Source organism: Meleagris gallopavo, chromosome 11 (assembly GCF_905368555.1).
Source record: "Meleagris gallopavo chromosome 11, MGAL_WU_HG_1.1, whole genome shotgun sequence".
Lineage (NCBI taxonomy): Eukaryota > Metazoa > Chordata > Aves > Galliformes > Phasianidae > Meleagris > Meleagris gallopavo.
In genome coordinates, this window is record NC_139414.1 from 17,881,387 (window position 1) to 17,905,304 (window position 23,918).

The window sequence follows — 23,918 nt, forward strand, 5'->3', positions numbered from 1 at the left end:
AGCACACGTCTCAGCAGCTCTCCAGGCACCTCTCCTCAGAGCTCAGCAGCAGTTCCCTGCTCGTCCCCGCTCCCCAGGGACAGCCTGCAGCCACAGCTCTCAGGCAATCCTATGACGTGAGAGCATGGAATGGCACGCTGTGATTCACTGCAACACACTCACTCAGAGGCTGGCTAGATACTGTCTGACAACACATTTTGCTTCAATGCATAAATTCAATGCGATGTGATTTCCCTTTACACACAATGTTGGCCAAAGAGGCTTTTCCATTTTCATTAAGCAGATAAAAGGTTTAAACTCTATAAATGCATCTGACATTAAAGTTTTAATAAAAATATATTTCACATTTTTTTTCTTAGACTGACCTGGTCTGTGGTATATTATTTACATAACCTCTGCAATATCTATTTCAGAGCTGACAAGACAGCTCTCTCCTCAACTGCAGGCTGCCCTGCCTGTCACCATGATGGGTAAACAGTGTCACCTTTTCAGGGCCCAATGAATTATAGAGAAGCAGTAAAGTGCACCATCCATCACAATGGCACTGAGTAGGTTTTTGAAGTAGATTTCAGATATCACAAATGCTGTTTAGACTGTTACCAGAAAGCACAAATTGGACAGCTCATATACAACGGCCATATAATGAACGGACATGACAGGTCGTCAAAGAAAATGAGTCCTGCTATTCTACAAATAACCTTGTCAACATGGAGGCAGAGCTATAGCTCTGCTTCTAGACAGACAGCAATGAACTAATGGTTTTTATTTGTTTGAACTTCCAGCACACCAAATACACAAATGAGATACAATGGATCAGCAGCATTCAAGCAATATTAGGAATTCAACCTGATTATGTGGCATGTAATAGAAGCTCTCTAGTAAAGATGTGTCACATTTGAAAGAAAATTATTCAGATTATGAGTAGCTGTAACTAGAATATCCTTTCACAGGAAAACCCTCATGATTTAGCAATCACAACCAACTGCAACATATTCAAAATACACAATTTGTAGTTCCACTGCAAGCAATCAACTCACTCTCTGATTGCCAAACCCAGCAACAGCCACTACTTTATATTTCTCAAAGTTTCCTTCTACCCCATTATCTTAAATAGCGTAAATCATTCCGTAGGATTGAAAGTAAGAAAGGCTTAGATTGCTACCAATTTCTCCACAGCCTAAACAAGTGGGGAAATTTCCCTTTTAGGCAAAATTTGATTTAAATGCATTCAGGATAGACTTTCATAAGAAAACAGAAAAACATCTGAAGTTCTGTGAGAGCATCAAGTATCTCAAAGCACTGACTGTGGAATTACACACAGTGAGCCATCCTTTGGCTCAAACACAAGCTTTTGAAAGGTTTTGCCAAAGCCAAGTCACACCCTTACAGATGAGTACATAGGCAGTGTATGTGGTCCTCATTTCTTCAGAATTCAGTTATGGAGAAAAGTGTCCTGAAATATAACTCAAAGTGGTACATGTGTTTCTGGTAATAACATCAAAGATTTTCCCTGGTACATTCGATTTCCTTTAATCTGATGAATTTGTTAGCAACACATTTATTTTCATGAAAGAAATCTCAAAGGCCACAACTGTACTTTTACCTCATTACAGTTACGCTTATTAGGTTATGAGAAAATATATTATGTATTGAGTTTCTAAGTGATAAATGTGGTAAGCCAAGTCTGTTCATTAGTGTTTTTTTTTTTTTTTTTTTTACTTGTCTACAGAAAAGCTGAAGAGTATATGAGGCAAGACTTATCTTTGTTTACTTCATTTCACTTCATAATATCAAAGACTTCAATATGAAGTTACAATTCTTTAGGGGTTTTACTGATACAATCCCAGGGCATAACGAGTGTGAAACTAAACCTGGAAAATAGGCATATAAGGTACATTAAAATAAATGGAACAAGAGATGGACACAAGTCTTCTCCCAAAGGAGACAATCCTTTGGAATAAAAACTTTTGATGCTTTCCAGAAAGAGAATTTCAAGCAGGATGAGAAACTGACGGATCTGAAATTCTACCAGCCCTCAGATTTCTCAGTGTCCAAATTTCAAAATGATGTTAATAGTAAGATGGGCTACTGGGCGCGATGCAAGTGTCATCACTATGACTCAGAAGATTTCCACAATACATTACGTGTAATGAATAAACACGATGCACAAACGGTCAAAAACAAAATACGCAACGGTTGCATTTTACTACTTGAAAATCAGTAACTGCTATGCTATAAATATTTTATAGAACAAAGATATTTTGGAAGAGGTATCTCCCAAACTCAACGTCTGTTCTTACACATACAGTACTAGCACCCTTCTGTCATGAGAATGAATTTACAAACAATAAAAGAAACAAAAGCAAAGTTCCTTGCATCACTGGAGGTAAATGTACAATATTTTAAAAAGGAGAAAGACAACAGTACAATAGCTATGCAGTTAGCAGTGAAATTTACATTGAAATTTTTATGTTTCAAAAATATATATTCAGATTTATACTAAGTAAGAGGAAAGTAAACAAATGATGTAAACCACTCTGTTTATCCCAAATAGATCTGAAAAGCAAGTATACGAAGGCAGCCAGTGAACAGGATAGAATAAGGTAGTTTAAGATCTTATTTCACTCAGAAAGTAACTAATCCCAGCTGGCAGCATATTCTTTGTTTGACTAAACTTCCTAACAAAAGATACTGTAAGATAAAAATATGAACTGTGATCTTCAAGGCAAAACAGAGCAGATGCATCAATGGAGCTGCCACAGAAGAAACTATGCAAGACCTATGACAATAAGTCAGGAACTCCAGGAATTAAACTAGTGCTCCAGCAGATCTCACTGCAGAGAAACTCAGCTTAACCTTCCTACTGACATGCCTCAAACCAGTAGCACTTACATATCAGATTGCTGTAAGGGGCTGGACTCAATGATTTCTAGAGGTCCCTTCCAGCCATTATGATTCTGTGATCAACAAAGATCAGATACAGACCACAGGCTTTTTACACCCAAGCAACAGCTGACAATACATTACCTCAAGTACTTATTTAAAAAATAAGTAATAATTAAAAAAAAAAAAAAAAATCACGTGAAGTCTTCAGGTCTGTCTGATTTTTAACGTTTGACTTCAGATTTGGGCCACGTTATATTTCAACAGCATATATTGGATTATCTTAAGGCTGGGCAATTCACCACATTTACTTTTTCCAGCCAAGTTCAATGGAAACTGGTGTTTTGTAACTATTCCAACACAAATGACAGAGACAAATAGACACATTACCTCAAGAGTTCCTTTGGCAGAGTAAGCCGCATATGAGTACAGGAGGTCTTGGCTATGAAGTGTTTTGGTCACTTTGCTGCACTGCTGTCCATCAGGATAAAAACATTCACCGCTGTTTTTCAGAGTTATCGTGTTTGAAGAAGAGTCTGGTAGGTCAAGCAAAACAGAGTAATTTACCAGCCGGACATCTTCAAGGCCATGAGAAGTCCACTGAAGCAAAATTTTCATTGCAGCGTCTACATCATCTTCTCTAGGGGATTTTAACAAATCTCTGGAGAAAAACAAGCAAGCAATTTAAGATCCCTTTCCACCATGACCTGCAACTAACACGCAGCCATCTATAATGTTATTGAATGAACATGGGGTTTATGAAAGATCATTAAATACAGATTTAAAAAATGAAGTCATACTTCACTGTCTTTGCGAATAATTTTTACCAGTTACAAGGCAAAGCAAACACTTTTTTGAAAAGAAAAAAATATATAGAAAAGCTATATAAGAAACACTACATTGAAATGCAAAGAATCAGTAGAAATTATGACAGCAATTGTTTCAAAATTCATTTCTGTAGAGTTGATCAAGTTTCTGATAAAGCATCAACTTAACCAAACACTGAAAGGGAATGAACACAATCTGAAGCAATATTTCAGGAACTTTAGGGAGGAAGTGGTGCTGAAGATTAGTTATGTGTTTGTCTTAAATTTGTCAAGTAAAGCAAATCTCCTAAGCAGAATAGCATTGTTTCCCCGAATACTGTTTTAGTTGTAAGAAGGTGATCCTCATCCCTCCTACCTACATTGAAGGATTGCTTCAGCCAACAGCTTGGCAAGCATACGACTCAAGCTTGAAAATCATTTTGGCAGTATTGGCCAGATGGATCCAACAGGGACTTCAGGTGAGCCTGTTTGGGCTTATATCACTGGGTTTGTATTACTGTTCGACACCTGCCACCAGGGAGGCCATAGAATAAAAATGACAGCACAGAAGGGCCACCTTCCTCCCAGCAAATGCCAGATCACAGGTGTAGAGAACACATATTAAGGATAACTTTACAGGATATAGTTTTGTAGATACATAGTTATGTAAGAAAAGTAGGTCACAAGTAAAAAGCAGCATTATTCAAATAGTAAAGCACTCTCTAAACGCAGTACAAAGAAATGCAGGGAATATTTTTTGAGTTTGAGGATTTTCTCATTTATGCAGTAGGTCTGAAGATGTCAAGACCGAGACACAAGACTAGGATAACAGGGGTATTAACTGTAAAGCACAGAAATACCAACATTGCCTGAAACTCTTGCTCACGAATTTCAAAAAAGGCCAGTTTTCAAGACAGTTAGATGCTTCACGATCTTTAATAGATCCTTGAAAATAACACAGCGATCTTGCACACATCAAAAGCAAAGGCTGAATAACGTGTAGCAACCTTAAAACCTTCCTGCAAGCAATAGATACTTGAGAATTGCACCAATTACACGTCTGCATTTTTGGGCATCTCTGGGCAAGCCAGGAGCTGCGGGCAGGCAGGGCATCAAATGCCCAGAGAATGCCACCATGGAAGGCGTAGGATTTACTGCCATTCCAGAGACTTCCTTCCCTACCCAACAAAACTCACAGCTCAACAGGCCTTTACAAAAGAACATTAGAGTAAAATTGAAGTTGAATAAGCATGCCAATATAAAATGGATTTTTTTTTTTTTAAAGGCTCTTTTGAAAGATTTATATTGTAACACAGCCTGCATCACAGTAACAAGGTTAGCAGCATCCAAAGTTCAAAATCTTTACAAGAATGCTGGACTTATTTTAAAACTTCAGAGATCCTGTCAGAAGGAATAGCTGTCAAAGGTTATTCTTGCAGTGTTAATCTTTTTCAATTATCTAAAATAAGTCTTCAAGCAACCTACACAAAATGGACAAGGTAATTCAATTTGTAGTATATATTGTAAGGTTTCAATTTCATCTCCTGCACCTGCTATTGTAATGTCATAAACTTGGGCACTACAGAGATACAGAAAGTTGTTTGATTAACACAGCCCTTAACAGAACATCCACATTTCCCATGATTACATTAATAGAATAAATGCCCGTGTGAAACTTATCCCAGGCCAATAAGGTTAGGACACAGTGCAAGAAGATGGATTCAGTTTCAATAAAAGTAATTAAATATTAAAAAAAGACAAAGAGACAGTAATCAAATTGCTCCCTTAATAATAGAAGTTACTTTCTACTTCATAACTGAATAAGCATGTCTTTGAAACTTTTGTGACAACACATCTGATTAGGTTAAAGAAATGAGCATCCCATAATTTCATTATAGCATATTAAAATCAAATTGCAAATTATGAACAAACCTCACATTAAAATAAATCAGCACATATTAGGCTGCTTTCATAACCAGAAAAACAATGCCAAGGGCTTTTATTTTTTAGATTTCTTACAATGACTGACCTGCACTTATCCTTGATATAATTTTTTGACTGCACGGACTTCAACTGACAAGTATTTTAACCAATTATTTATCATCACACACTAGTTGGCTAACAAGTGTAACATACAAAAAAAAAATATTGTCTGACAGCCCCATCCCAGCTGTTAAAAAAAATTGCTTTGTTTCACATGTACTACTGCAGTCACTCTACAACATGTCCCATAATGTACTTCTAACAGCTGCCAGAGCATTAAGATTCATAGCAGTAAGACTTACACTGTGGAAATGAACTGTGGATGATCGTGCTTCTCACTTCTGCACTCAGCAGCATACTCAGTAGGAATCAATAGCAATGCAATTGCCAATTTCCATTTACATTATGACCTCTAATAACCTCAACCAAATTTTTGTATTCCCTTACATTAAAACAACACTATTCAGCTACTTGTCCAGCTTCAGTCAATGTGAATAATCACATAATGGTCATATCTTGAGTTGCTGTAAATCTGCATAATTTATTGAAGTGGAGCCACCAACAATGTAGGATTTAGCCTCAAGTTGGAATCAATATTAATAAGTATAACAATAACAGTCAAAATATTACTGAGCCTTAACCTGATGCTCTCAAAGGGGTTTACACAAGTTAATTTTGTTTGCTTTCTAATACAGATCAGATGTGGCTCAAACACTGAACTAACACAGATCAAAATACGCTTGTTTTCATGCATACTCTGCTCCATTCTCAAATATTTTCCACTTCTGAACTGAAAAAAATGAACATAACTGGACTTAAAACTCTGAAAAGATGCACCATTTTACCTACAACAAAGCTTTCCCACGTGGATATGGTGAAAAGACCAAGGTAATGTTTCTGAAGACACACTCATAGACTTCCTTTGTAAGATCAAGATTTAAGAGATGATTATAAGAGATAAAGGAACACGTGCATGCACACAAAATAAAATAAAGAAATTTCATTTTAAAATTGGTAACCACAGGAAACATGGAGTTGAAGCAGCTTAGTGGAAAGTCATTTGTTAGCCACAAAATAACTTCTTTGGGCACAGCTCCCTAAAGGAAAGAAGGTAATGCAGAAAAGCAGCAGCAGCAGCAAGCAACTGGCCTAATATTGGGACACTGCAAAATACTCTTCAAAAGGTACTGAGAACTTACAAAAGGCACTCTAAGAAATCAAAAGATGAAATAACAGCATCACAATTCCTTACCAGGTAATGGTATTAAACAGTTACAAACAAATGAAACAACCACATAACCAAATCTGAAACTGCAATAGTTTTATAGATTTAATTTTGAATGTCCAGGGACAGAATTTTCCCTCAAGTGGGAATAGCTTTGTGTTTTTCTTTCATTTTCTTTGAAGATTTTATGTCTATAATGAAATGAGAGTGGAAACTGGCCAGTGTTTGCTGCCATATTAAAAATAATAACCGAAGTTACACTTCTGCACAGTTTAGAAATGCATCTAATTTTTATTTTCTCAATTTTTAATGGTTAATTTTTTACCTTTTTTTGTTTGTTTGTTTTTTGTCTCCACAAATTCACAGAAATCAGTGTTTAAGTAACAAATGAGAACAAATACAATTTTGGAATTTTCAGCTGGGTAGCCGTTCCCAAGGTTTGGAGATCACAACAAATTTGCCAGACAGCGTTTTTAATTAATTACATTGAAGTGTTATCTAGGCCAAGATACTGTTTACAACTGATTAAAAACAGATGTAAGAAACATGATATGGGATCATTATATTTATAGACTTCCGCGCACGTGTCTTTTTCCTACCCACAAATGCAGTCCATGCAGAGTTTTCAAGATGTTTACATGTGCTCAGGAGTGCAGAACTCATTTCAGTCCAGCGTGAGCTGAGACATCGCTACTTTGGAAGCGCTGGACAAGCGAGCGCTCAGCACTCACACCCACTGACTGCTCAGCATATGCACCAGCTTTTTTCACAGTAGCAGGTAGTGTATCTATTTGTATCCATCACATTTACATTTCCACAGAGCACTGTAAATGCTTCCAGGAAATACCACCTGCCCAAGCCACATCTGCCTGCATTTTAATTACACATTCCCGTTAATTAGGGTGCTCAGCTGCCTGGTCTCCTGCCTGCCCACTCAGATTTCCTACAGTCTGAACTGACTGCCCCAAATCTGCAGATTCCAAAAAAAAAAAAAAAAAAAAAAAAAAAAAAAACAAAGGAAGTACAACAGAGGAAAAGTTTTAACCTACTGATAAATACATTTCAGAGAAACATTTTGATGAAGTTTGCAGCACAAATGCAGCGCAAAGCTGTGGTTAAGCACAAGTCAGCCTCGACACGACCAGATGCTCTTTCTCCCATACACCCAATTCCTGGCTCGGCAGGGCTTGTTGCCAGTCCCACCCTGCGTCCCCGTGCTGCCTGGCAGGTATTTACGTGCAGCTCATCCAGATACAGTGAGGGATGCTTGCTGTCTGAATCAGAGGAAATCAGACATCATGTTCATTCATACGTAACTACATATTGCTTTTGCTATCAAAGCATTTACAGATCTATATCATGGCGTCTATGAATGCTACATAGTACCTACAATAAAGACATCAAGCTATTAACATAAAGCAGTATGGTTAACAACAGTCTTCATCTTCTGCAGAGACTGAGTAAATCTAATTCATAAAAGCATAAAAAATACATATCAGATGATAGAACACCACCTCTAGATTTGGTTATGCAGCTCCATAGCAGAAAAATGGTTTTGATTTATTATTTTGAAGTCACGTGCACCTTGGAGGACTTAAGTCTTCTATTCAGCAAATGAAGTGCACAAAAGCAGGTACAAAAGTACTTTTCAACAAACTTTTTTGTACTTTGTCTAGGTCCACCTGGCTATTAGACTTTCCCAGGGGAACCCAAGAATACGTGCCCTTTCCTACCACGTTATAATTACATGCACAACAGCTGTAGGCCAAACCTCTCATTTTCCTCTGGAATTCTTTCTCACAGGATTGAAGAACAGACTCAGATCTCGGCCCATGCTGGCTTCCAAGCGTGGCTATTTTATACATTGTTTTGTTCACTGCAAGACTACTAAACATATTGGTACTCCCCGCTGCATCAGACAGTCAAATCCCTTTTATATGTCTTAAATAAAAGCCACCAGGATAGTTCAAACCTCACTTGCCAACATCAGGATGCAAGCCAAACCTGCGTTCCAGACAGATGGGGAAAGGCATTGAAACATGACTGATTCTCTCACTCCATGTTTCTAAAGTTTACTGGAAAACAAACATTCATTGTTACTGTGCACTACATACTGCAAAGTCATAAACTGCCCACAGGTGAACTTCCCAAAGCTAAGAGATGTGGATGTCAGTTATGCTGACAAGTAGCCAGCATACAAATCTGTCAAATGCATCAGAAGATAAGAATGCCAATACTAGTTGCAACTAAGATCTATCGAATGATTGCTCAGAAAAGAGTAAAAACATGGCATGCACACAGAAAAACTCTTTTAGTCTGTTTCAAACTTAGACTTCTGAAAAATCTATAGCTCTGAATACTTGTGTAGGGAAATGCAATGGCAGACAGCCAGATCTAAATTACTCAAAAAAAAGGGGGGGGGGGGGGGGGGTCATAACCCAGTTAAAGAAAGAAACATTTTCTTAACCATCCCCAGGATCAGGGCTCACCAAATTCTCCAAAAGGAGGAATCTCCAGGTAGAGATCCTTCCCTCATGGAAGCCAGCCCTTAAATGAGGCTTAGGGAGGGGTGGAACCAGGTGGCACAGATGAGTTGCTTTCACTGTGCTCCCGGGGCTGGCTGTGTCCCTTCAGCAGATGCTCAATCACTGGTTCAGACCATGAGTTAGCAATTCCTGTACAATTTGTGACTTGGCTGAGGGTATTCACCTGATTTTTCAGCAATATACAGTTCTAAACAAAACAAAGAAGGTTATTTAGAGATCTATTTGTTTAATGAACAGTTCTTTTGTTGCAGAATCTCTCACTGTAGAAATTCCAGTGACAAAACTCAACGCCTTGCTGATTCTGGCATCAGACAAAAACAACATAAAGGCATTCTAAAATGTTTTTTGTGCAACAGTAAACTCTACACATTCACTCAGAGTTCTAGAGCCCATAATATTTTAATGGTCTATCAGCAGAAAACTATTGATTACATCTTATTATTGATGGAGAAATAATTATCAAAAGCTGTCACTGAACAAAATGAAGTGGTTATGCAACCTACATGTTAATCTAATTATTAAACTGTGTCACAACATTGAGTACATGGCCAGATCTACAACAAATCAACAGCTGATCTGTCAACAAGCAGGCCATCTGCAAATGTGTTACATTAAAAACAAAACCAAAAACCTGTATCTAGAGTCTACAAAACATTGCATGTGTCCTAGCATTTGAATCTAGAAACTGCTGGGCAAAAACCAGTAGATCTTATTTAATTCAAATTCTTTGCAAGTCAGAGAAAAAGACTTTGAATACATGCAACATACGTTATTTGATGAATTTCATACAAATAGTTCTAAATACATCACATTTTTTAAAAATAAAGAGAACCTACCTACACGTTGTATATGAAAAACAGAACAGTGGCAAACGACCAACATTATTACATTACTTTACAAACAATTTAGTTTATCAGCAGAGCACAGAAGTACAATAAAACACACTGGCTAGAGTAAAGGTCATTTAAACGAGCTCATTTTAGTGTATAATTGCAATGTGCTATGGCCATGAGTAATCACAGAGTTTTGCTGTCCTGTGATAACTTATTGAATTACTGAGTTTTGATCACTCACAACCATGGAGGCAAAATCTGAAAAGCAACTGACTTAGATATTAAACCAGATACCTAAGAAATGACAAAGACAAACCACAGAAGTTTTTAAAATGTTTAGTATAAACCAATGAGTCAAAGACATGTAGGTAGGCAATTATAGAAGTAGACATAGAAACCAGACTGCCCGATTCACATTTGAGGGTTTCAGTTATCAAACCATCTTACACTGTGTTTAAAACCATCCTTAACTATTTTTATAACATCACTTGATTTTTTCATGACACATCTTGCTTAATTATTCAGTGCAGAGGCAGATGAGAATGTCATTTAGTATTTCTCCCCCATCATTCTGGAGACACACAGAAAAAAAGGATGGTGATCATTATCCATTTTCAGAATAGTTAATGAACCACAGAAACCTTAATATGGAGAATGACAGTTCCAGCCTCTCAAATGGGCTATTACTCAAAATCCTAAAGACCGTTAATGCCAGATGCCAAAGGAGGAGAGGGAAGATACCTTTTAAATTGTATACTTCAGTGTAAAAAAAGTCACTGTCATGACTGATTGTCCCTTATATTTACAGAACAGCTTAGGCAAAAGGCCTTCCATTTAGGCAAACAAATTTTGTCTCTTTCTACTATTGAACTCTCAGACTTTAGATGCTTAATGCAAAGAGGACTGATCCACTACAGTTCTTATTTTTAATATGTCAAACTATTTCCAACAGATGAATTGATTGTAAGTAAACATATATATACACACACACAATAGAAATGAGAATACAAGAAACCTCTTTTTCATTTAACAATCCTCATTTGCAAGAAAGTATCTGAAAATAATGTCATTTTAAATCAGTAAGACCATCACTATTGTCTTTGTCCTACTAACTTCCCTGCTAATTTGCTAATTTTCCCAGTCACAGATTTTCTGCTACAGAATGTAAGTTGGAGGGGTGAACATCACAATTTAGATCTTTGTCCAATTACATCAGAAGTATTGCAGATCAACTTACTCTCTATCCTAAAATAAGCATTATTCTGACAACCTGAATTTTTGTACTTTGGACATACAAGAATATCTTAGCCTGTTTTATATACAAAAGAGAATATACAATTACTTGAAATTTATAGGTCTAATTATTCTACAAAGGGTTTTACCACTATTTTCTCCTAAAGCAACAAAAGGTTGCTCCAAACAACTCAAGTGGTGAGATGCAAACAATGGCGCCCGGCATCTTCCAGCAGCTGCGATGTGAGGGCAGGGCGTGCTGCAGCTGGAGGGGGCAAAGAGAAGTCCCCCAGCTTGAAAGTGTTGCACATAACTCTGCTTTCCCAGGCTGAAAGCTGACCAGCAAAACTTCACTGTGATACAATCTTCTTTTCTTTGCAGACCACAGGGAATATACCAGTGTTTCAATAAAATGAGAGCAGCTGTATAATCAAGTCCAGGTGATACCTTTTACTGTCTGAGAAACATTTACGTACAGTAGGAGACAAATTCTATATGGATATGAAAAGCAATGGATGCTTCACTAATGCTTTTTTTTTTTTTAATATATAAAGAAAATCTATTGATCAAAAGCATTCAAACATTGCTTTTTATATAGAGAATCTGCTGTTAAAAAAAAAATCTTAATACTGCCCAACTGGCAATACTTTTTTCTTTCATTTCCCAATCATTAAGTTACATGGTGAACAGAAAAGCAGTTAGTTTGAATGCCAGGTGTTATTCTGACAGCACTGGACATCCTTATTTAAACTGTATTATTTAAGTTTTGAATAAAAACCCATTTCCCAGAGGACACTTTAAGGAATTAAGAAAGCATCCTAACCCAAAATCCTAGAAAAACTTAGAAAAGCTACCCGTTATTTGAAGATTTAGAATGATTTGGAAATACATAAATCCCCAAATGTTTAATTTTTAAAATGAAAAAGAAAGTGAAAGCTTCATTTTATCTCATAAATCTCAAAAGTTAACCCTATAGACAGAAAGGCCTCAGCTAACCAGAACACAAAGTCATGTAACAATTCTGTTTCCGATTGGATTTTGTCACCTCTAGTTGTTTAACTTCCCACTGCAATTCTACTGAAACTGGAGAGATTTCTAACCAACGTGTCAGTTTAGACATTTTATGAAAACTTTAACAAGTTCAGTCAGGAGCATTACTTAAAATGGAAACTGCAGCTAAAAAAAGGGAGAAAGGAAACGATACAATTTCTACATATTCACGCAGTAAAAATGTTATCATGAATGTCATACCACAGAGTTTAGTTCAGATCACCTCCATCTCACCAACGAAAACGTGTTTCAGGTGAATTTGCTTTATCTCAAATTACCGACATATTTGAACTGATGCATCAGTTTGAATAAACAAATCATACTGAAGTTATTTGCACCGTATCACAGATCAAACTGCTTGTGGATACTCATAAAGCCCTCTCCAAAGGAGGAAGCATAAAATCCTGAAAAGAGAGGCTTAGAAGAAGCTACAGGAGATTATTTGGTCCAAGGAAGGCTCAGCTCACCCTGCTTCCACTGCAAGCAGAAGATTTCCTGCCCTGTTCCAGGTACAGAGTTCCCTGCCCATCCTAAATAATCCCATCATCTCCTGCTGCTTTTAAGCATGCTATTTTTTCCACTTCCACCACAGATGCTGAGATCATCTCTTCCTTTTTTGCAATTTATTTTTTTTAAATAGACTTGAAGATTGCTCCTATGGCCTCTCCTCATCTGACTTTTTTTTTCTTAAGCCAAGTACCCTCAAATCTTTTTATCCCTTTCTCAGAGTTCCTGCCCCCAAAATCCGACTGCTCTCCCCAGTTTCTTCTGGCCTGCTTCCATCAAGCCTCCACTCTTCCTGAAACTCAGTTCCACAAAATGGACCTTGCAGGTATGCTGCTTGCATTTAAAAAATTAGCATCCAATTACTATTTGCCCTCCTAAAAGTCTTTTCTATTTCCTCTGCTGTCCTTTATTCTGATTTCCCCTCTATAGCTCTCCAGCAAATTCACACAGCCCTTCAGCTTTATTGACCTCAAACTTCACAATGGCAAACTTGCTTCTTACATTTCCTGTACTTTAAGAAGGAACGGTCCTGAGTACATCTTCGTACACTCACCTGAAACAGAACCTTCCTCTGCCCTGCTCCTGATTCTACTTTGACACTTTTTGGGCATGCAACATTCCTTCTTTTCCCTCTGCAGTCTCAGAAGCGTGACTCATTCACTTAAGAAATCTCTTTACCAATATTTTCTTGCCTGTTCTAGATTTCTGTCAGAATCTTTGTACTTCTTTACCTGAAACTGAAAGAAAAAATAGTGTCGTGCCTCACAAACAGTAGTTTGTGTTTTCAACAAATAATACTTACATGATCTAATTCATTTTCAGGATCTTTTTCTGATCCAACTAAAATTTCCAAGTCAATTTTGAAGGAATAAAGCATAAATAAAGGACAAGAACAGCAGCAATATGCAGATGTTCAGGAATTAGAATCAAGGCTGACAAATGCCCCTAGTATTGAATGCACTTTAGCGTGCAATCACCTGAATTGCTTACTGCAAGTACAAATGGGCTATTGTAGGATGGCAATGTTTAAACCTGAAGGCCAGAGGGGGGTAGCTGTTGCTAGGCAGTAAAGAGGAAAGTGCTCTATTCCAAAGCTGTAGTATCAATTAAATGTTAGGGGGGGAGGGGGGACAATGAAGGTGAGAGGGAAAGTAGCATCATTACATATGAATGGTAAATTTCACTATAGTTTCTCATCTCTCTCCCTATAAAGAAATTATGATTCCGAGTCCTAACTTGCTCTTAATGCGGTGTTAAATAAGGTACACATGGACATGAGGACACAACAAGCAATCAGAAATTCAGCAGTGGTGCAGGATGCAGGTTTTTACTGGGTACGTGCATATTGAGCATGGTTATGTAGATAGACTGCAGAAAATAAAAAGGTTGCCATGGTCATCTGGTATTGCTTCTTATATCTACTATAAAAATGGTCATTTATTAAACTACGTACTGGGTGAAGGAATTCTGGGAGGCAGAAGCTGTATTTGTTATTAACACTGCTGATGCTCCATCTTCTCTGAATAAAACTACCTGAACTGATTATGCAAACACATTTCACCTCAGATTTCTTAAGAAGCTGTGACATTAACAGATACATAAAAGGATAAATATCAAAATGGAAAAAAATAACAAGAGGTCTAGTCTAGATACATTTAATCAAGCTGAACTATACAGCTTCAGACTTATTTACTTTAATTGAGGGGAGAAGGTAAAAGCACAGCTTTAGCGATGTAGTTACAGTCAACAACTTACACCAGACAAAATAAGTTAAACTTGACAATTAGCTGTAACTATGCCTGGAAGAGTAGCCTCTAAACCATAGCTATGCATAACGTCTTTCTTTTGGGGAAAGGCAAACTGGGTTGAATTTAGTGGAAATCTTCCAAAAGAAAAGCCTACCTTGTTTAGCACACACAAATACAAAAACAGGGTCACTGCAAGAAGCCCAGCGTGCAATGCATCCATTCTTCAACTGCTTCCTCCACTCAACTAAATGGTTGAACTCTCTGCCCCAAGCTGCTGCCTGCCCACAAAGCAGAGCTGAGTCCTTCATGATGGATAAAATCTGCCAGAACACACAGCAGGCACTGAAGGGCTCAACACTTTGTGGGCAGTTATTCCTCAGAGCACCACACTGCAATACTAGGTTACAGATTTCAAACATATTTCAATTAACTGATTTAAGTTATACAAGTGCAAATATTGCATGTGTAGAATCACAGAATGGCTCAGGGGTTGGGAGAGACCTCAGATACCATTTAATTGCAACCTCTGCCACGGTCAGGGTAGACACAAAGCAGCAAGATGTCATCCCAGTGTAAAGTGCCAGCTCTCTTCCCCTTCCCTAATTGAAACTAAACTCAAAGAAGCTACTTTTAAACTAAAATATACACACTTAAATTTACATCCAACTGCATTAATTTTTTTCAGCCTATAGGCCAGCAACAAAGACAGCAAAGACAGCATTCATTAACTTCTGAATTTGGGTTAGATGTTTAATCAACTTACTTTTATTAAAAACTTCATTTTAAAGACAAGCAACAATTATTCTGAGACCTGAGAAATGTGAGGCATGTCAGATGGTAAAAAGGAGCAGGAACACTACATTACTGTGAGTCCTGCTGTTGAAAAAAAATAATCCTGAAACACATGCAAGATTAAAATCCATAATCTTTCCCTCAATATATCTCATCACAATTAAAATAAATACCACATCTGGTCAAGTTCACAATTCACTTTATCTGATGCCACTGGGACAGACCACAGGGAGGGTTGCTAAACGTACTCAGTGAAATTGATAGTTTAGTCAACAAAATACAATATTAGCTGTGATTCTTATCTTAGTGTGGTGTTACCATGGTTCTTACCAAGGAATCAGGAGTACAAAGTGACTTTTGAATTGTATTTGGGAGCAACTTCTCTATACACATCTCCAAATACAAGATTTACCTAGCTAAAGTCTAGAACACCTTATATGTATATACTGTATATGTATAAACACTGAGTCTTGCTATACATATCGTAAGAACAGAAAGTCTACAGATGTCCAAGCGTCTGCCAGTCACTGTGAATCAAGACGAAGTCCTTACATTGTTTTCTCCACACCAGAAACCATCACCACTACATACAGAAGGAAAACTCCACTCCGTCTTTTTATTTATCATCTTTCTCAGGGAATTCTACATTATCAAAACTATCACATCCTGGCTATACCCTTTCTTCTTTATTTTTTATTTTGCTTTGGCTTTGGGTTGTTTGCTCGTATTTTTGAGCTGTTGGTTCACTCAAACCACATACTCAGCTCTTTTCACTGATCTGTTAGAACTTCTCTAGCGTCTCCCCTCACCGACCTTCTCTTCCTACTGCAAACCTTACTTTGGTAACCTCAGCCTTGGATGGCTTCACCTCTGCTCTCCCTCCTTTAGCATAAATCACTTCTGAAGCATCCCTTGCTAACTTCAGCCACTGCTCCAACATAACACGTTACTTTGCATACTAAGCAGGCAGAACCAGCTAACAAATTATAGGATGTGCTTGAGCCTTGGGACTGAAGAAATGCCAAGTGTATCAAATAGATCTTGAGAGAAGAAAGAAAGAAAGAATTCAATCTGATAAGGGAGCTGACCCCACATCTACCCAGCCCTTCGACCTGCATATCATGAGAGAAAGCACTTAGAGGAAATGCTCCAGAAATGTGGGCTTATGAAAATAATTTATACGCAATATTCATCCATGAGTCAGGAGGGGAACAGCCTATGAAAGCATTTTTTCCCTTGTACTCAAGCTGTTAAATTTTAGATAAAAGTGAGATTATTTGGCATTCTGTGTCCACAAGTTTGCTCCTGGGAAAAAGGCACAAATGTTTACAAAGATGGGTGAAATCCTTTAGTATTGATATTAATCCTTTACTACCATTTAAAAATATTACTCACACCAATGCACTACCTGGAACAGAAGAATAGATAACCAAAGTTTCGTTTGTTGTTTTTTTTGTTTGTTTGTTAAAAAAATAATTATGCATTCTTTTATCTTCCATTCACCTTGGCCACCATATTAGGAGATGCAGTTTAATGACACATTTATACGAAGACAATAATAGCATTCTGGCTTACTGTGCCACATGGCTAGGATGTACTACTTAGATCATCAACAAAATTACCCTCAGCAGCTATATATTTAGTGTACCCACCACCAACTGGGAAAACTGAACTAATCAATTTATCTGAGATATATATAGAGAGAGAGAGAGAGGGAGAGAGAGAGAGATTAGTTAACAGATTGTTAACATTAGAATCCTAGGTCCATATTTAAACATAAAAAAATATCCTGGAATAAAACCAATGAGCACTGGAGATAGGAGCATTATTCAAGACTTAAGCCAGTTCAGAAGTCAATTTCCTGTCAGTTACTAAACCTTCTGATTGAAGAAAGGCAAGTCAGCAGCACCACACCTTTCTGAGAAGACATCTCACCAGGAATATCACCTGAGTGTTTTTTCCTCTTTCAATTGCTCGGGCTGTAGCCCCAGTCTCAAAAGACTACCAAATGTTCTGCCTTCAAATAGGCCCTTACATTAGCACTACTTGAAATTTACCCTATAAATTCACATAGCTCTCCAGTTGCAGCTGTGTCAGCTAAGAGATTATTAGTATTATCCCAAGCCCTCCTTTAGCCCTTTGCTCTCCATCTGAAAATTACTGTTTATGCTGTTCTTGTGATGCTGACCTCAATCAAAATGAGCCGGGTTTATTTACACGTTTTAAATATTATGCATTTGGTAGTCCAGCTCATCAGCAAACTACCAAAATATTTTTCTGTTGGAAGTCCTCTACCTGAGACTAATGATAAGTTCTTGACAAGCCGCCATCCAACATGAGTCAAATCCTAGCATTTCTCTTGCATCCATAGTAGGCAATAGATGCTTTGTTTCCTGAAATGACATTACTGCATCAAAAGTTTGTAGCTGAATGGGCTCTGTGCCTCTGTAAAGGTTTGCTATTAATAGGATAAAATAAACTGTATGATTCCAACAACCAGGTTAAAAATTCCGTACGTGGCCTGAAGGTGACAGGAAATGAGACCAAGCGGTCACTATTTAATTAAGTACACTATTTCCTGCAAATATGGCAGCTTTCAAGAAACTATACATGCTTTTACAATAGAAAGATGCATCTGAACTGTAGAATGAATGGAAGAAAACAAAGGAACACTGTTTCTATTAGTCAATATTTCCAGAACATTCACATATCATCAAAGAATGATGATAGAATCGTAGAATGTATGAAACAATGAAAAAAAAATACACTTTTCTACATGCTGCCAAATTAAGGATAAAGCTCAAAACAGGTCAACTGTAGGCAAAAAATAAATACTTTTTTCCCCCGAAAACAGAAAATGTCATATCCAGATCATAAGCATGTAAATATAAAACCATTTCAACTACTACATTTTGTTTGTTTGAAGTCAAAGGTCTAATTATGTAACTGTGTAGGCACGATAGGTAAGACATGCACGCGAGTGTGCACAAGTACACACAAAAAGACATGTGCTGATAGCACATGGACAACGAGTTAATCCGCATCTCTTGCTTTCCAGTTTAAGGCTGACTGCAGAAAGACCACAAGAATTCACTGCAACTCCTGATGACAGCAAGCAAACAAGATGTTTGGAACACAACCTGCTTTCCATACCCTAGGACACATCTAACCACAGCTCAGCTTGTCTCAGGCTAGATGAAGCATGAAGCCCAGGAGACACAGCTACAAGGGGCTGCTCACTCTGTCGGGCATCCTCCTGCACTCAGCATCACTCACCTGGGAGAAAACTTGGGAGAAATCCTCAAAACAGCTTCCAGCTGCTGTTGACTCCCGCATTAAACACAGAAAAGCACACATTAGGCTGTCCTGCTGGGTAAATGTATTCACCTGTTTCTCCAGGCTTCTTTGTAAAATGCCACTGATCTGCAGGGTCGAAGCTGCAGATTGTGACTTACAAAGACATTCGAAGATTCAGAGGGAAAAGAATAGACATTTTGTTATTAACTAAAAAGTGTAAGTAAACAAAGCTAACGCTTGTTTTTATTATTTGCAAAGATTTTTCCTTGAATATTCTGATCTAAACGCACTGAAAACCTGTATTTTTCAAGACCCTGTGAAACTGCTGAGTATAGTGATGTATTTAAGTTTCTGGCTAGTTTTCTTACAACCACAGGAGATTTTCAGAGCCACTAAGAATCCACCATCCAAAACAGGCCAAATGTTGAATATAAGCTCATAAGATTAACCAAAAAAAAAAAAAAAAAAAAAGCCAAACAGGATCACCTGAGTGACATACACTGAGTTGTAGCTGTGTACTTGGGTAAAGCTGTGCCCTCATATTAAGCCCAGAAAGTTACAGTACCACACAAGGGTAAAGTTTAAATTAAGCAAACCTTTCCATGTACTATTTTCATATTTGACTATCCCACAACACAACAAAGACGTTACAAAATCCTATCAAACGTCTACATTTATGGAGATCGCTATTTGCAGTATGTTTCAATTATCTTCTACTGGTGAAAACAACCTGACTTCTCTCTTGCACTTGTCTATGAAGTGCTCAGTTCAGAGACCTGCTTCCATCAGCAGTACTCAGACCCTTCTTGTAAAAAATTATTTAGAGCAACCGAACCAGTATTTTCCCCGCTCTCCAAAAAACTCTTGGACCAATGATGTATAAAATCTTTTTTTATACAAGACCTCTCAGAAAGTTGCTACACAAGCTTTTATACATTTTCCCTTCATAGTTGACAACATAGAAATGATGAACCTGAAATCACTTACATAAAAAGCTTTAAAAAATCTGAAACAGATGAACATAATCTGATTATCCATCTCCAAGAAAGTACTCCCAATTATGATAGCACGGATTAGCAAATAATTCCTGCTAAGCATAGCATTAGAAACATTATTAAAATTAATGGTTGCAGTTTTCAGCTGATGAATGCATAATAGATGTGACATCATACAAATGATCATAAGGAAGCAATATGCTATTAGGTATTTTTGAGAGCAGGAGGCTATCAACAACATAGGCACATGAAGAAAGAAGTGACAACTGAAAAATGCAGCGTTTTGGTTCCCTTTTTGACTGCGTCAAACAGACACGCTACTATTCCTTGCAACATCCAAAGTATGTTCTGCACATCTACAAAAAAGGTCCATTCAGTGCTTCAAACATATGAAACACAGCTTGAATTCCCATAGAAAGAGCTACCACAACAAATATAACATTTTGGGCCATACAAATGTATTTCACATTTATCTCAAACCACAGCTCCTGGAATACTCCAATAACATCACATTTTCAGCTTTTATTAAAAAATATTTTATCTCATGAAGGAGTTCACGACAGATTGGCCCAAAAACACTCAGCAGACAGGTGGTAACAAATTAAGAAATCATTCCTATTTTAATATAACTACGTATATTGCTTAAGTAATTGACAATAGATCAAAGATGAATCATTTTGTCATGTGGTGGTGTTGGCAATTTTGCTTTATGAGATACGAAATAAAAAACAGTCACAAAGAAGGACAGTGGTCTCAGAGCTTCACAGCACTTCTTTGACGTGACTCCCAGCAAGCTGCAGCGGCATGACCCAACCTTTTCAGTACTGTGAATGAAGGATAGGGTTGAGGCCACCACTGCAAGGCCCAGGCTGAAATGTGATTCCTGCCAGCCAGTTATGCTGCCCTTGGGTCATATAATCATAGAATCATAACGTTTGAAAAAGACCTCTGAGATTGAGTCCAACCACCAACCCATCCCCACCACATCATTCCCTTTCTTGCAGGACTGCAGCAGCAGCTCAGAGGCTCCAGTGAACACAGGTGCACAGTATGATGTTCTTTGCATTCTAGCTTTTGGACACAGCCAACAGCCACGCTTCTCTAGACCAAACATGAGATTACAATTAAAAGAAATCAAAGCAGCACAGGGAATAGAAAAACCCTAAACTGCAGGATCTATGCCTTCTGTACAGAGATAGAGAAAACCAAATGGATCCAGAATATTTTGAAGATTGAGCCAAAGAACTACTTTGATTTAAACTGATGAGAGGAAAAGGACATAACCAGATAGGTTTAAGCCCTACTTGCTGGCTGTAATAGAAAGAAAACTATTCTAAGCAATGAGAAGCCTATTCTGGAAAAACCTCAGGCTAACAATTTAATTTCTGACTGTGGAGATATTACCTTTTTAAATCAACAGTCAGTGAAAGGCTTTTACTTCTTCCTGTAAGTGCATTACCAACCCTTTCCTTTTCCACTGTAATCCTGCCACCAGATGGAGTTCACATCTTGCAATGCTCACAGGAGAAAGAACAATGAAAACCACAAAACCATTTATGGATTTCAACACAGTCCAAACAAACACAGCTTAAAGTTACTGTCTGCACTTAAACTGAAGGAAGTATTTGGCAAACCAGCAAAAACAAAGAGTGAGCAACACTCAGCAAACACTGTTACTGCTAAGAAAGATGGAGATTTAAGAAGAATTAAGTCATTCATTTGAAACTGTGCTGAGAATGTAACAGCAAATTATGTAGTTACCAGATATCTTCTTTAGATTATAAAACATCAGCTGATGCAAACTTTATTCCTTTAGAAATAGTTTTCTTCTTGATACAGAGGGAAAGGATAACCCAAGGAGTGAAGCATCATAGATGTGAATAAACTTACTGTCATAAAGAAAACCATTTGCTAATGAGACATTGCAAATTTAAGGTGCAGTCCAGCAATTCCAATTGAAGCAGAAATCACAGCAACTTCAGCAGGAACTCCAAAAATCAGCAGAATAGGAGATAGAAACTATCCAGTCTGTACTCACCCAGCCCCGCAGCACTGGAAACAGATGTTTTATCTCTTGCTACTTCTGACAGATTAAGTAATTCCAGAGTTGTCCATAATTAACTTTGGCATGAAGGTAACTACCCTTGTACAATCAGGAAGACAAATGAAATGTCAGAGAGAGGTACTCTGAAGTAATTTGTTTCTTGCCTTATCTATAAGGAACAGGTGTTATTTTTTAAGAAGTATGACATGACAGCACAAGACAGTGTCTCACCACTAGTCACTTAATAAATGTAAATATCATAGAAATACTTCAAATACCAAGTAAAGAATAAGGAGAAAAACAGAAATTGGTTAGTAAAACAAGACAACACTCCCTCTGCACTCCCAAACACCTCCCTTCAGGAGGCTCAGGGTCTGCAAGGAAGCTTCTGGTACTGAGCAGAAGATGGAGAACCACTTGGGTTCTGCAAGGTTTCATCATCTGCACCATCAATTCAAAAATTGTCTCACTGTCCCATATATCCTTGCCTCAGATTGTAAACTACAAAATTAGCTCCAGGGCTGACGTTACTATTTGCAGCAGGTAAGAATCAAATTAGTACGGCCTGCCAGGGATGATTCTGTTCCTCTTAATCACCATGATGTGCTAGCATCTGCTAACCACGACCAGCAGCTTCACACAGACAACTCCTCTGTCTGTCACCTTTGGAAAGGCAACAGAGCCTCAGCAGAGGTGCTATACCTCCAGTAAAGCAGCAGAGATCTTTGGTACAGGCAGTATGACGCACATCAGGGAAAAAAAAATACCCAAACTTTGAAGGAAAAAAACCAACACACCATGGTTGCACCTCCCATGGGACGGAGATAGAAGGACAACAAAAGCTATCAACAAGGAAAAAGGTATTCAGACTTAGGCTGGGTTCTCAGGATGTCATTACAGGATTACCAGATATATACTTTGCCATGTTATGTGGGATGTTATTTACTAACACTATAAGTACGAATCTGTCATCCCTGAGCCTTTCTTGTTTACCTCACCTTGCCCCTATCATCTTAAATCCTACTATTCTCTGTCTTTTCTCAACTCAAGATTACTTTTGGCTGTCTTATCAGTCTCCTCCAGACTGATAGTTTCAAAAGCAGATATATTCTTGATGCAGGTGTCTGACAGGTTCTGCCTCACTTTCTATGACATCTGTGCCAAAAAGCACACCGGAGCTAAGGATATGTGCAATTGCAATGTGCAATGTACATCTGAATGCTCCTCAGTACCCTAATTGGAAAAAGTTTTCTTACTTTATATAAAGATTTCCACAGTGACCTTTCCTAACAATGTCACTGGATATCAGCCATCAATACAGTGTATCTTACACAGAAAGTGTTAGCAATTCAGTCTGTGCAGATCCAAGAAGCAGGTAAAATTCTTCAGTCAATAACTGAACTAGAAATATCAACTAAGAATTATTGCTAAGAAAATACATTTCCCTTTTTTCATCATATATTTGAAAATATTCATCAGCTCTTCTCTACAGGCAGAAAAATACAGGAGTGGTCTTCCCAGAAAATGATTGCTTGTTTTCCCCCCCAAAAAAAAATCAGGATGACATAAAAGCCCTTACACACATACTGACTCATACACTCATTTCTGACTCAGTGAAATCAGTGCCTTGGTAGCTGATGCCATGGCAAAATCTGGACTCTATCTTCACAACCGAGACAGTCAAAGAGGATCTGAACATTAAGTACCTATCCTGATTTTTAAATGCTGCAAACTCTAGCACTCCTCCATCCAAATTCCATCCCTACCTCAAATAAGACAAGCAATTATTTAGTGTTACCTGAATGAAAACTGTCTTAGGAAAAAAAAAAAAGCGTAAAATTCTTGTCTACTAAAAAAGTTAATCACTATGCCAGAGTAACCTAATAGCAATCTCAACATTTAATATGTCACCAAGAAATTATAAAAGGACTGTCAAATAGCACAGAATGGCTTTCAGCCCTACGAAGTTTACAAGA

At 37.7% G+C, this 23,918-nt stretch overlaps 1 protein-coding gene across 2 annotated transcripts in view; it reads right to left on the reverse strand.

The window, feature by feature from the left end:
* NAALADL2 (N-acetylated alpha-linked acidic dipeptidase like 2) overlaps positions 1 to 23,918 on the reverse strand; it is a 290,390-nt gene that overhangs the window by 157,723 nt on the left and 108,749 nt on the right. For both annotated transcript variants that reach the window (XM_010716883.4, XM_085233455.1), the window contains exon 3: positions 3,274 to 3,544. In XM_010716883.4, coding sequence (XP_010715185.2) covers positions 3,274 to 3,544 — 271 coding nt within the window. The remainder of the gene's footprint in view (positions 1 to 3,273; positions 3,545 to 23,918) is intronic.